This window comes from Leuresthes tenuis, unplaced genomic scaffold (assembly GCF_036924035.1).
Source record: "Leuresthes tenuis unplaced genomic scaffold, fLeuTen1.0.hap1 SCAF_3, whole genome shotgun sequence".
NCBI lineage: Eukaryota > Metazoa > Chordata > Actinopteri > Atheriniformes > Atherinopsidae > Leuresthes > Leuresthes tenuis.
Genome location: NW_027325357.1, coordinates 28,164,102 through 28,178,548, shown reverse-complemented (window position 1 = coordinate 28,178,548; position 14,447 = coordinate 28,164,102). Strand labels below are relative to the sequence as shown.

The following is a 14,447-nucleotide window of genomic DNA, read 5'->3' as shown; positions in this document are numbered from 1 at the left end:
GCAACAGTCTGGAAATAATTTATGCGACCTTGAGTCTTAATGGGGTGATTTATAATAAAAAAAGTTCAAACATGTTTAGCCGCCTAACAAAAGAAACGTGAAATATGTGAATAAGAGCAGCGTTATTGGGAATTTGGCTGTATTAATGTAGCCTTATACTTTGCTGTTTTTTACAAAAAGATGGAACTTGGGAGCATGTACAGAGTGCCTAGGCCCATTAGAATGAAATTGACTGTATACATGCAAGAATGAGTTGATCCCCAAACTCTGTATGTTTATTTTAAGAAGCTTGATTTCACACGATTTTGGTCAAGCTTGCACATCTACATGCAGAAATAGAAGGACATTACAGCATATTGTACATGCTGAGGATGACTTTATTGGGTTGAAATTTAGCACCGTCTGATACTGGAGCCAATCAGACAAGTGATGACGCTTTTGTAAAAAGTATTTTCATCCACAGCATTGGAGCTATTTTTTATTTCACATTTTCAAATTTATAATTCTGTCAGAAATTTTCTGTAAGTCTATAAAGCGCATCAAGTGATCACACAAGGAGGCAAAACGTTGCATTGAATTAATCTTTTATGCAAACAGTTAAATTAGATAAACATTTCACATAGCATGTAATCTGACAGTATGTGGTCAGACTGTATAAACTATACCATAACTGCTCTTACCAGGATGCTGTTACCATGGGAACGCACCGTAGCTCCAAACCACTGATGGGACTTGAACTCAACTTGAGAGTTCACATCATTTATATAAAAATATCGGTCACCTGTAAAATTACAAAAGAGAAAAACATATTCAGTGGTGCACTTCCACAGACTACCAAGCATTGCATTTGAAACTGAACTATTTCCTGTTACAGCACATTTTAGTTCACAGGAAGTGGGACCTGGAGAGAACTTCAATGATGTCAGAAGCTGCTTTGGAACTCGGATCCCTGTGTTTGACTGTTGTGCTGTCAAGGCCTCATCTGAGAGTGTTCCCCATATGTTCTCGGCTTTTTACATGGTTATTTTATGGCCTTGTTTCAGGGCTCTGCCGTTTTAATCCATCCTCCATGCTATGGCTGACATAAAAGAGCTCAAAATGACTTGGAGCTTGTTGTTACAGTAACCCAAACGGCTGTACTTCATTGACAGGATCTGTTTTAACAAGAGGTCCTGGCAGTACTGACAGAGTGATAACAGGGGGGGGGGTGCTGGTATGTGTGTGCACTTGTGTGCGTCTGTTACAACTTCAACGACATTTTAACCACCATAAAGTTCTTCTTTTTAAGAATATTCTATTGAAAAAATGCATTGGAGAAATAGCAGTGGTCTAACCCTTGACTAGATTTGGTTATATAGAGTGGAAATAAAAAGATTTGCTTCTGCTTCAATTTAAGCACGAATGAATGTAAATCATACTTAAAATGTGGCTGGAACTGTCAGCTGTTTTTCTGGCAGAGTGGTGACATTAAACAAAGTGTGCCTGTTTGGTCAATGGCCCACATCCTCGAACACATCGTGAATCCTGAAGCTGGCTGTGAGAGATGTGAGACGACTCGCTGTGAACACACGAGCATGTATGCACATGTGTCTGTGTGTGAGCAAATGTTAAAGCGTGTGTAGTTTTACATGCTCCAGCGATGTCTGGAGTTTCTGAGGCAGTTTGTGTTTGTAAACATTCTGTGGGTGTGTATTTATGTATGCAGAGTTTGCACAGTCGCAGCTCTCGCTCTGTGTAAACTGCAACTCGATATCTGAGTGCGACCGCTGGCGATAAGTTACACCCTGTGATCCTCAAACGGTGGTCCTTATCGCTTCCTGCGTTTTTGATGGAGACGATTATTTTTCTGGCCGGGTCGGGGGGCAGCCCACGTCCTCTGGGGTCCTTGTCTCCATTGTGACTCAGCGCTGATTTAAGGGCGCTCACAGCACGTGGCCCAAGTGCAGCAGAAAATCAAAGCTCTGTGAAAATCCTGCACTCAGAGTTGATGTCCCAAAATGGGAGGCCTTCGCCGTGGGTGGGGTCGCGGGGAAAATACTTAACCACCATTAATACTCAGAAGAGACATAAAAGGGCTGGTTTTAATCAAAGCAGAGGACTCCTGCAGGAGAGATACGATGGCAGCAGCCGCACTTCTGACCTCAGGGTCAAGCACTGAGGTGCTTAACTCAGGATGCTACCTGAAGCCTCTCTCTGCCACTTTTATGGTTGGGTAGAGACAGATGAGACTTTACTATATAGCCTGTCTCCACTGTTTAACAGTGCTCTTGGAACAATCTGACTTTCAAACTACTGCTGTGATTATTACGACAGAATATCTTCCTCAGGTTATGAACACTGAGACTAAAAGATGACACATTTGTCAGTGTGGGTACAAAGAAAGCAACCATCAGTTCAGATTTAACAGGACACCCTACCTTGTTTGTCAAAGTCGATAACGCTGCAGTTTGTCTGGCTCCAGGGACACAAGTACACAGCTCCTCCTTCAGTGATGTTGGGCTGGCTGGTGTTGGCTTTCGGAGCGCCAATCAAAACACTGATACTAGATGGCCGAAAGGTAAACAAAGACTTACAAGTTGTTCTAAAGAATCAGAAAGGCATAGAGATTAAACAGTTTTGAGCTGAATCATACATATCTAAATTGTCTTGGAAAAAGTTTGACCAGAAAGTGAAAAGGGTAATAAGGGGAGGAATGGTAAATGTGGCGCCAGTGAATTTTAGATTCTTGATTTTCCCCTGGATATAAATTCTATTTGTAAAAATATATCCATGTTTGCTTGTTGCCAGTGAGTTAGATGATAACTACTACAACTCAGTCTATTAAACATTAAGCTGCAATAGGAAGCAATGTTCTGCTAAGCTTAGTATAATAACTAGGAACTCCGATATGAAGGGGTAAACATATATGAAGCAATTCAAATAACAAAACTGCATCAAATGTCTCCTGACTGTTGCTTTATAGTTACAGTCTAGATATGGAACTGGTATTAATGTTATCTAACTCATGGCGAGGGCTTGTAAGGTTCTGCTTTATGAGCTTATGTAGGGAACAGTTAATAGTAATTTGCTGCTATTACTTCGGTAATGGTATTATCAGAGATTTCCGCCTTTAACAGTTGACTGTTACAGCAGATGTTACTGTACAGTAAAATGAATATTTTTCTAAAAAGCTATTGTTGGCAAAAGAACAGACAAAGGCTTGCGAGTGATTGGATGGACCATCTCAGTATCACGGGTGAGCTTCAACAAGTCTAATCAATAGAATTGAGCCAACTAGTTCTTTTTAAATATTCTTCAGCTGTGATGTAACTGATACTGTTGCTGCCTCTGTTTTAACTTTTACAATTCCTAACATAACAGGATGCTGGTCGTCTAATTAATGTAAAGCCTCACAAAGTAAAGGTCAGAACTAAAGTAGTCATCATAATTGTACCGTAATAATCCCTCAGCATCACAGTGTCCGTGTAATGAATCCAGCTGAAGCAAGATGATTTTGTATTCTAGTTAGGGTAACATAGTTTTCAATCCAATGCTGAGTCTAGATGATACAATATTTTTGTCTGATATGGTCATTGTCAGAAAATGCAATGTCATCATTTTTGCCACGACTTAGCTAAGACAAAAGACTCCACATTGGTCTCCAAAACAATCTTTCCAACCTATATGATGTAATCAGGAAGGAGGTACCAGTGGCCATCTGCCAGAAAGAAAAAGGTTAATAAAAAATGGTATACTGTGTTTGGTCTTAATATGGATCGCTAGAGAGAGGCGGTGTGTGAACAACTATCTCTGCCGCTCATTAGGTAAAAAAAAAATCTGCTAACACCCACTGACATCTGGTGCTACAGTAGTTACTTGTCCTTATCGACTCTGCCTTCAATCATCATTGATGGGGACGCACACATTTCCAGTGAACAAGCTGTGCCTGGGGCTGCAAGTGTGGGCACGGGCAACTTTAGCTTTACAGAAACGCTCGTCTACCAGCCATAACATCATCCCTAATTGAGGCTCTGGAGCTGACGGCAACAACTCATCAACAAACACTGATAGACTTTAGCTGTCTGCAAGACGGGCTGATGTCCGTGGCCCAGTCAAAAGTAATTATCTCAAAAAGTCATACTAATCAGGAACTGTGGTCCACCACAGCCGACAGGATAGCAGGTAATGTCAGGGCCTTACATGTTGTGCCAGCCCACAGGCTTTTATCCTGGCACTTAGTGGTAGTTCATGGACAAAACTACAGTTCTGTGAAAATGCTAGCCTTCAGAGTTCTGAAGCTGAACACTGCTACTAATGGATAAGAATTCAATTAACTTTTAGAAAAGGTATCAGCATTAACAAAACCAAACACCAAAATTGCATAAGTGTACGTTGCTGTGTCAGCATCTTTTAAAAGTCACCGCTTGCTAGCTGCCCTTCTGCTTTTTAGATTTGAAGGAAATTAGAAAGTAGAAGGTATCTATAAGCCAGTTTAAAGTGAATATGTGAGTGAGACCACATGATGATCTGGAGATGTTTCTGCATATTTTTTACAACATGAAAGACCAGAGATAAATGACAGGCAAAAGAAAAAAAGATACAAGTAACAAAACACATGCGGCAGCTTAGCTTTGTTGCATTTCTTTAGATGCATTTGTAGATGAATATCATGCAAAAATATGTGTATTAATACAGTTAAAACAGCCTAGCTCAGAGCAAATGGCACAACTAAGGACGCTGGTGACTAATGACAATAACAGAAATCAGCCAGACTCTGTACTTGCCCCCATCCCCCAACATGTCTGCGGAGCATAAATGGAATATTTACATGGCAGGATAAGCTTTCCTTGTAAATCAATCACTCCACAGCTACTGAGACGATCAAGCTGCAGGCTCTCAATGGGCCTCTTGCTTTGACTTAATCAGCCACCACCTCCTGTGATCTCTGCACGTGTGGAGTTGTAGCATATACCTCTGAGTCAATTAAAAGAACAGGTAATGAAAACTTAATGTGATGTGTATCAGTGGGATGACAACTGCATTTGTTGAGGCCTGAAATCAGGATTCCTTTCCTTTAACTCATGTTCAGCATGAGTTAACGGAACATCTGTGAACAGGGAAGTGACTCAGAGGCATGCCGAGGTCAAACATGTCATTTTTACTGAACGAATTATGAGCTCCCCATGATACCTCCATTATTCCCTTTACAAAAACATTCGTCATAAAATGTAAATAAGAACAGAATCCAAAGATTTACAAATATTCCAAACGTCAGATGTCATTGAAAATTACACCACAAAAGACAACATTCTTAATGCTGAAATGAAGAGGAGCAATTTCAATATGTAAAAAACACATGTTCATTTTGAATTTGGTGCCAGAAGCACTTCGAAAATGTTGCATCATCTCTTCTCTTAAAAAACAGTTTGTAAGCATTTGGAAACTGAGGAGACTGAGGTATAGTTTTGAATGAAGAGTGATTCTTTTTTTTAATTGTTGCTTGACTCTGGACCTTTGTGCCCCTTTTTGTCATATTTGATGTTTCATACTTGGCCAAACATTTGCAGTAACGAACACGTCTAGATTACAGAAAAGCTAGTTTGGTACAGGTTAACTTTTTTTTCAATGCTGCACAATCTTGGCGCTGCGTTGCTGAAGTACGCCTTTCCCTGAAGAACACATCATGTGGAGTTTAGCAAACACTGCTTCAAAGCCTGCAGACTATATATAATACAGAATTAACAGAGGCTTCACAGATGTAAGATTTTTCCCATTTTGCAACTTTCCTAGGCTTGTGTTCCAGTCATCACATTCAAAGCATTCAAAGTTTTCTGGAAGATTATGTGAAAACAAGTATATGGCTGGACTGCTCATAGTTAGGACACGAACGTGTGTGGCACCTCAAAAAGTCAATAATATGTCCATATACTTGTGTATACTGTGCATAACTACACCACCCATGAATTTTGATCAGGGATAGGGCTGTCACACTAATACAGTAATACTAGCTGATGAGGAATAAGCAACAGGTAAGCTTCTGTTTGCTGTAGAGTGATTTGAAGTGTCCCTGAAGCCCACGTAGGCCTCAGTGTGCTCATTAGGGGTTGAGTGTGTGTGAATGAAAGAAAAAAAGGATGTCTTGAAGATGAAACGCTGTGTGAATGTGTGTAAATGGGTGAACGGGAAACACAATAAAGCATCTTGCAAAGCCTAGCCAAGGTTAAATAGTTGCGATATATATGTTTAACGTCTTTTACTATTGAAAGTCGCCTATCAGTACACATTCAGTTGCTCAATTAGCTGATATCAGAGACCATTATTAGTGCCATTTTTTGTTAATGATGTCTGTGTAACACTCTCAGCTCTGCTTTTTAAACAAAAGACATGAACGTAACTCAAGTAAAGAGACACCCAGTATAATCAGTGGTGTGAGTGTTTGTGTGTGGATGAGTGTTTTATGGCAAAAAGCAAAAAAGTGTGCCTGAGGTCTGCCTCCACCGACTGGTGCAGCATAGAAATAGAGCAATAAAATATCAATCAGTGGGCAGATTGTCGCAAAGCCAAAATGGTTTAGAACTACTAATATGTGGTGATTTTTTTTAGGGTGTGTATCCACATAGAGTTTTATAGTTTTTTTTGTTTTGTTTTTGTTTCAGAAAACTTCTGGCAGGGTGCTGGGAACTGCTTCATCCCCACCCCTCGTCCAAAAAAATTAAAAATCCTCTCATTTACGTCAGTGTTGACTACACTGCTCACAGTGAGCTTGCAGCTGCACCGTCCTAAAAGCAAAGCACTCTTCAGCAGCAATTAGTTTCCAGTAGATCAGCTCATACAGTTGGGACAATTTCTGTCATACAAGTTCAACTCAGGATAGAAGGATGCGGTCAGGACTCTGCTTCGTTTTCTCGGTTATCAGTCACAGTCTCTGCTTATTTCATATGACTGGTTGCCTGAAAATGAAGTGATAGCAACAAACTGAATGCTGTCGGCTGGAGTTAAAAATAAAGTCTCCCATTGCTGCTGTTCTGTACATTTGCTCCACACCGATATCAGAAGTGTTCATTAACCTGCTGACAGACAAGGGCTATACATAACCTGACTGGCATTTAAGCTGTGCCTTTGGTGTCCTTTAATTATGGACTGACACTGTCACTGGCAAGCATAACGGGTTCACTGACGGTAGGCCACATGATTTTCAATAGACATTTCCACACTACTGAATCTGTAGCAGTGGGACATAAATGCATAAATATGTCCCACAACACTTCACATGGGGAAGCACCACTTTCATGCATTTGCTGCTTGCCTCCAACAGTACACTTGAGACTTAACCGAACAGTGAAAACAGATAATATGGTCAGCAACCAGTGGAACTCTTTACACTGCTCCCTGCAGGCAGGTATGACAGGGGAAACAATGCCATCGGCAGAACACATTCAGTAACCTTTCCTGCTGTGTTGTTTACCCACCACAAAACAACAGCCTGGATTCACACAAAGATGTTCACCAGCAATTTTGTGCTGCCAGCACACGTGAATTTGAGCGAGGACAAAGTGTGGCATTGTTCGGTGTAATAACTGTTGCCAACAAAGAAGGGCGAAGTCTGAACAAATTAGTTAAAATCCTTATCTTAGTAAGTAGCCCACAAACATGTCCTCTAACCACCAGAAGCTCAGTTACAAAAACGCAGAGAATCTTAACCAATTTCCTCTCAGGGAAATATCTGCTATTACACCAACATTTAGTGTGTCAGCCCCCGAGAATGTCAGTGAAAGCAAACTGAGGCGCAGTGGGCTGACAAAGGTGTAAATGAGATTTACTGTACATGGTAAAGGTCGCGGCAGTTTGACCTTTCGCTTCCACATGTTACAAGTTACAGACTGCTGTCTAGCAGATTATCACACACCATGAAGCTTCAAACCATCTGATATGGACAACATCCCTGTCAACATCTCAGAAGAGATTTCAGGTGATGCATCACATCCTCTTTAGGTCAACAGCAGCTGTGAACAGCTGGCTGAGAGTCTGTTTTGGCTGCACAAGCCAAACTCTTAACTGTCTCAACAGAAATAAGAAATAAGTCTGACAGCAATGAGCTTAGCAATGGTTCTGTGGACTTTTTTTAAGCTTGACCCATTATGTCATGGACCAAAACAATTGACAAACAGTTAAAGGCAAACTGCTACCATGTCAAACATCTTCATTTCAGATGTGCCTTTTGCTTTCCTTTTTCACAAATGAGACGCTATCCGTTGTGGTTATTCTCCATTGTTACCAGCTTCTTCTGTTACTTCCGGGTCAATGCCTGAGATGTGAACTGGGGAGCAAACACATATGCTAGCTTGAGTCCAATCGGAGGTAGACTCACAGGAGTGATTCATCTCACAACCGCATTATCTTGGTGTGTTAGTTTGACTTTGAATGTTTGATTTAGAACACGTTCAGTCAGACTAGCATGTTTATGAGATGTTTTATAACGTGTTTTACAGTTTTAGTTGGACTCGGACAATGATTCAGGTTTTTCTTAAGTCATGTAATCACAATGAGCTTCTTAAAGTGGTCAAAAATAACCTGCAATAGCATAACAGTAGAAAACAAAATTTGAGGAACTGAACTTGTTACTTTGTTATACTAATGGCTAGATTTAGCTACAACATAGCATTAAATTATGAACTTATATAATAAAAGAAGTGAAAACTGTTTGCTAACAGTTAGATGTTTGTTTTTTTAGAATAACTGATCACAAATTCTAAATTTGGGTGAACAAAACAAATCTGGTGATTGCTTGTTTCGTAAATCCACAAAATATATAATATAATGTGTTGTTTTTCGTGGCAGCAAAAAAAAAAGATAACAAACATGTATGTTAATATTTGTGATGGTTACATTTTTTGTATTGTTATCATGTCATAGAAATGTATCAAATTACTGTCTTTACTAAAGTCCCACTTATAACAAGGAAACAAGAAATATTTTGCTTTGTATTTCTGGCAAGAGGCAGAATATCTTCATTCAACAGTTTAAGGAGTTTGTGAGGATTTGAGGAATACCATAAAACACCTCATGCGACCTTCTCAGTTTTTTATAGATCACTCGGCACCTCTTTTTGTTTTCACGTGCATTCCTGAGTAAAATGTAAAGGCTTGACCCGGGTGCAGTTTATTACCAGAAGCACAAAGCCATCAGCTTTGGTTGATGCAACTCACACCTCACTCATACCCATTATGAAATCTGGCTGTGAGTAGGCGTGTGTGTGTGTTTGTGTGTGTGTGTGAGACCATCAGCACAGTGACTAAAAGAAGAAGAAGAACATGTTTGATCTTTGACTTCATCTCACTCAGCAGTTCCTCATCTGTCAATAAAAAGCCCCTTTGGACCCATTTTCAGACTGAGAGCTGTGTTTTTCTTACTTTTTAGTAGGTTAACCCCCTCCTCTCTGAACACACGAACACACACACACACATACATAAAGAGAGTGAGACTTGTATGTCTGTTTCCAATCATACTTGGGCAGGAATCCAGTCTATCTGCGTGTGTGTGTAAAAGACATGAATGTGAATATGAATGAATTCATACTTAATTTCCTTTGCAACAGTTTTTCTTTTAAAGAGCACTATAAAACCTTAAAATAATATCATTATTTTTTATTATAACACTGACTGATAACTTATTGTGTCATTAGGAGTGTTGGGGCATGATGTGGTGACATCCTGTAGTGTATTATGGGATGCCTTGTGAGACGGGGGGCGTGCAGATACATAAATAATAAATGACAGGAACAATCCACCTCAAGTGAAGAACATATTCAAGGCCAAGACCTTTAAAAGTCAAAAACTTTTACTCGCATACACAGTTTAGATTTTGCGTTGATGCCTGAAGCTTTTACCTGGAAGAGTTGGCAAAGAATTCCACTGAATAACCGAAATAACTCCCCCGCGGTCCCGTGAAAACGACGCGCCCCTCCGTGTCCAAGTTAAAAGCGGCGCAGAGGTGAAGAAAAGCCGCCACTACAGGTAGAAGCAGCGCGGCGCACTGCCGGGGAGGTGAAAATCCAGCAATGGTGCCCATCTCTTCTGCTGCGCGTCTCTTCTCTCATTGAATGGCCGCAGCGCAATACGCATCATCCGTGCTGGTCCTTATCTGGGGCAGTCCGGGTTCTTTCCACATGAATCTGTGTCCTGACAAATCCAGCCAGCTCCAACAGGTCCGGTGCCGTGGTCCAGAGCGAACTGTTCAATGTAAACACAGAGTGAGGGGAGAGGAGAGGAGAGGGGGAGGGAAAGGAGGGAGGAAAGAGAGCAACCTAATTTGGGGTGGAGCTTTAAATATTCCCAGACAGTCCGGTCCGAACTGAACCAAACAGATCACAGCAGAATTTTTAGTCTGGAATTAAAACATTTGAAGTGATAAAACTGCCTTGGAATAAGATGCAGTTAACACAGACCCATCATACATTATTAATTACCATTAAGTGAAAACAGTAATATAAAAGGATCATTTATGAAGTTTCTTAAGGGTTTGGGTCCCAGTAAATGATCAGTAACAAACTCAGCGTCATAGTTAGTTGTGTCATAGTTAGATGAGTTTGATCCCTTTGCTCTTATGCATTATGAAACTGAATCTTTTTCCTTTTGATACACACTTTATTTGACCAGCTGAAGTTTTTTCAAACCTATCATCACCTTCTGAATCCTCCTCCAACCGCGTTCGCTGAAGGATTTTCAGCTTCATGGAGTTTCTCTGAGCTCATCTGAGGCTGAAGGAGTGCAGGGCTGTGTGGGATTTGTGACATCATGACTGGTTGGGAGGCTTTTTCCTGGTCCACTAGGCATCTGTTAGGGTATTTCCACCAAATCAGTGCCAGTCTGGTGTGTGAACCTAATGTGGAAATGTCCCTTGTAATTCAGACAATTTTCTGTCTCTGTGAATCATACAGCAGGACTTGAAGTTGGAAATTTGATGTCATGGGCAAATCTTATGAAGGAAAAGCAATGAAAGCATCCTGGTCCCCACGTTCCATTTTAGAGAGCTGGTTCCAGAACCTGAAGCTCCCTGCTGGAAAAATGGTGTGAGGGATGTGGGAACTTTGAGCTTACATTACACAAGTAGCCTACTTGAAATTGGGTATTTAAGCCACCTTGTTATTATACTTTTCAGATGAGAAATATGTGAATATTTAATGATTAGAAGGTTTTCTGTTTTTTGTAAATCAGGAAATTGAACTTTCTATGTTTTTTTTTTTCTCAGTGGAAAACATTTTACACACTTTTGTAGTGGAAGCAAAGTATTTGTATTTCATGTCTTCAGATGAGCACCTTATTAGAGTTAATATTGGTAAAAAGCATTTTTACACATCCAGCAGTTCTGGAGCAGGATTGTGTGTCCCTGGCTACCTAAACAGATCTTCATGAGCACTTCTTTAGTATTTTAGAAATATTTGTCTTTTCTTGGCTGCTAAACACTCATCTATGTTTGCCAGATAGTTGCTGCCTTACGCAAGTCAAAGCAGAGCTTTTTCTTCAAGAAAATCCTACTGCAATCAACAACAACAGAATAAAAGTGGCTAAAGTAAACCAAAAAACGTAATTCTATCAACCAGATATGTAAACAATGAACGGATCCAAACAGAGCAGCATATTCAGTTTCATATCTTTGCAACAGGAATCCAGTTTGGGCCTTTTCTTGTCTCCTTTTTGAGATACTGTCAACATAAATCGTTCGAGGCACTGCGAGAAGTATCTCCCAAAAAATGACTGTGTTAAAGCTCCATAAAGTGGAGGGGAGCTGTAGACTGAGCTCGATTCTCTGTTCCACTTTACAGTGTGACATTATTTTCACAGTCATTGTCAAACTACTTGCTGTAGCTGCTTGGACAGAAATGACCATCTCAGTATGGAGAGAAAACAGGAATAAATGTCCTCTTTCATCTCTGTTGTTGCCGTCTCTCAGCCAGTGCAGCAGCAGAAGATCACTGAAGTGTAAGTAAACTTCCTGCCTGTACATTCTACAGGCCAAACTCCAAGCTGCTCACTGTTGGAAAGTGATCGACATGCCGAGACACTTCAGCATGACTCAAGTGGGAAAGCCCACAGACGTCTGTCCCTCATTAATCTGTCAGATGGCAGCCTGACAGGCAGGCGAGCACTCGGCACATAGTTATTTGTAGGTCTCCACATGCTATAGACTAGGGCCTCTGATTTAAATAACAGTGAGTCACGACGGGTTACCTGCCAAAGGCAACAGGACTTTAACAAAGAAGGTTTTCACTCTGGAAAAACACATTTCCACGTGTAACAGAACTGGCAAACTGCACCCTGCAGAAAGTTTAATTCCAACTGATTTATTGGTTTACTGGTTGTTATTTTACTGTTTGTTGTTATTTTACTATTTAATCAGCATATATATATATATTGCATCCCTCAGCTTTCTGTTAAATCTGACCAATATCATTCATGAATTTCCCTTTCACAAAAAGTTACATTTCCTCTGTGCAACCTGTCTCTACGAGTCAAGACCTGGATCATGGTTGCGATGAGGTTCCGGCTAAGACTGGGCAGTTAAATTACCCTACAGTATATGATCAAAATGATGTGGAATCCTATTCAGTCTAAAAGCAGCAACAACAATATGTGATCATTACTGACTCCTACTGGTGTGAACCACAAAACAGCACAACCTGACAGTGCAGGCATACTGTTGTCAGAGGAATAGTCTTCAGCTGTGTTCACTGACACAAACAAGAAGGTCACATTTTCCAGAGATAAAGCTTCCCTCTGTTTTTTAGTTCATAGATTTTAGAGCCAGCTGGAGAAGGAAGAAGGCCGTACTTAAATCTGCAGTTTTATCCTGAGGTAAATTATTTATAGCATCAAGCTTAAAAAAAAAAATTAGATATACAACAAATCAAATACAGTTATGCGAAAAACAAGTAAAAACCTGTTTCACTTGCAATGTCCTTACCAGGTAATCATAAGAGCTTGAATAAGGGCAACTGACGCTTCACCTCTCATCCAAAAGGTTTTTTCTGTTCTGAACTGAATAAGCCTTTTGGGTTAGAGAGGTGAAACGTCAAGATCCAAAAAGAAGTCCAGTTCCATTCAACTCTGGCTTCCCCGGGCTGCATGTCGAAGCATCCTTGGGCAAGACACTGAACCCCATCGGGGTATCAATGTGTGTGTGAGTGGGTGAATGTGGCATGTAGTGTTAGAAGAACTTTGAGTGGTCAGTTAGACTAGAAAAACGCTAAACAAGTACAAGTTCATTTACCATCATGACCTGGATGACTCAGAATCTTCATCAACATACTGTACGTCCTTGCCAGGTCTTCAAATTAGGTCATTTCAACCTAAGATAGACATCAACAGACAACATATGACTCTGTCATTATTTATTTAACCAACGCTCATTCGCAATGCAGAAGAAGTGTGTGAAATGAACTCTCTGATTCAATAACTTCTTTACAACGTTGCTTCAGTTCATTGACGTTTGCAGTCAGTTCAACCAATTTCGGCCAAGCTTTATCTGTCAGACAGATGGCCTCACATCTGACTCCAGAATACTTTGGTATCCAGAGGAGCTCATGGTGGACTCAATGACTATAAGGTGTCCAGGTCCTGCGGCTGCAGAACAAGCCCACATCATCAGCCCTCCACCAACGTGCTTGACAGTTTGTATGAGGTGTTTGTGCTGATATGCTGCGACCGTACACCTCCACACTAAAACATTTCCATGTACTCATAAACGTTTCTGCTTTTGCCCAAATTCCCTTTACTATTTTTTTCTTGCGGTTACAAAATCTACAAGTTTTACAAAAGTCGCAAAAATGCTTTGGTAGTTCCTTGCCACAGCTGTGTAATTTGGTACTCTATAAAGCTTGGAATGAGCATGTTCAGAAGAATATTTTGTGTAAGTGCTTGCAGGTGCTTGAACCTTTTTTTAAGTTTTTTTAACTGTTTTTGTCGTGGTTGCGTTTACATTTTACTGTAATGCTGGTTGCGACATAAAAAGTAACGTGTGATTCAAGTAAATAATGGTGCTGTAACTGTGTTTTTCCCCTATTTACCTCACAAATGTTTCTTTTCCTATGACACTCACCATTTCCTGAACTTTTGAATCATCTCTTCCTGTGGTACGTTTCAGCATCCTGAAATATGTCAAATTACGGGAGTCAAACATCAAAGAAAGTGTGTCAAAGCTGTGCTTTTGAAATGAGTTACCAGATACAAAAAACTTTCTCTGGCCCAAATCAAGTGGGGTTTTTTTCAGTGTAGGAATCTGAGAAAAGACTGAGAGGAAGCTTTAGCTTTTACTGGTATTAATGACATACTCCACAAGGACTAAGACAGCTGTGGTGGATGTATTCTGTACAATGTGTGGCTTTCCAAACGCACAACACTCTGAATATACTAAATATAGGCCCTACAGCTAAAGTAATCACATCAAAGAAAAAGCTATCTGACTTGAAAACC

The 14,447-nt window shown here is 40.3% G+C and overlaps 1 protein-coding gene across 1 annotated transcript in view; it reads right to left on the bottom strand.

The window, feature by feature from the left end:
• The window catches only part of LOC140303916 (integrin alpha-5-like), a 40,102-nt gene extending 29,885 nt beyond the window's left edge, over nucleotides 1–10,217 (bottom strand). The window contains exons 1-3 of the mRNA XM_072382897.1: nucleotides 9,866–10,217; nucleotides 2,418–2,542; nucleotides 681–781 (exon numbers count right to left, since the gene is read on the bottom strand). Of these exons, the coding sequence (XP_072238998.1) occupies nucleotides 681–781; nucleotides 2,418–2,542; nucleotides 9,866–10,047 (408 nt within the window). The 5' untranslated portion in view covers nucleotides 10,048–10,217. The remainder of the gene's footprint in view (nucleotides 1–680; nucleotides 782–2,417; nucleotides 2,543–9,865) is intronic.
• Between the last annotated feature and the right edge of the window lie 4,230 nt (nucleotides 10,218–14,447).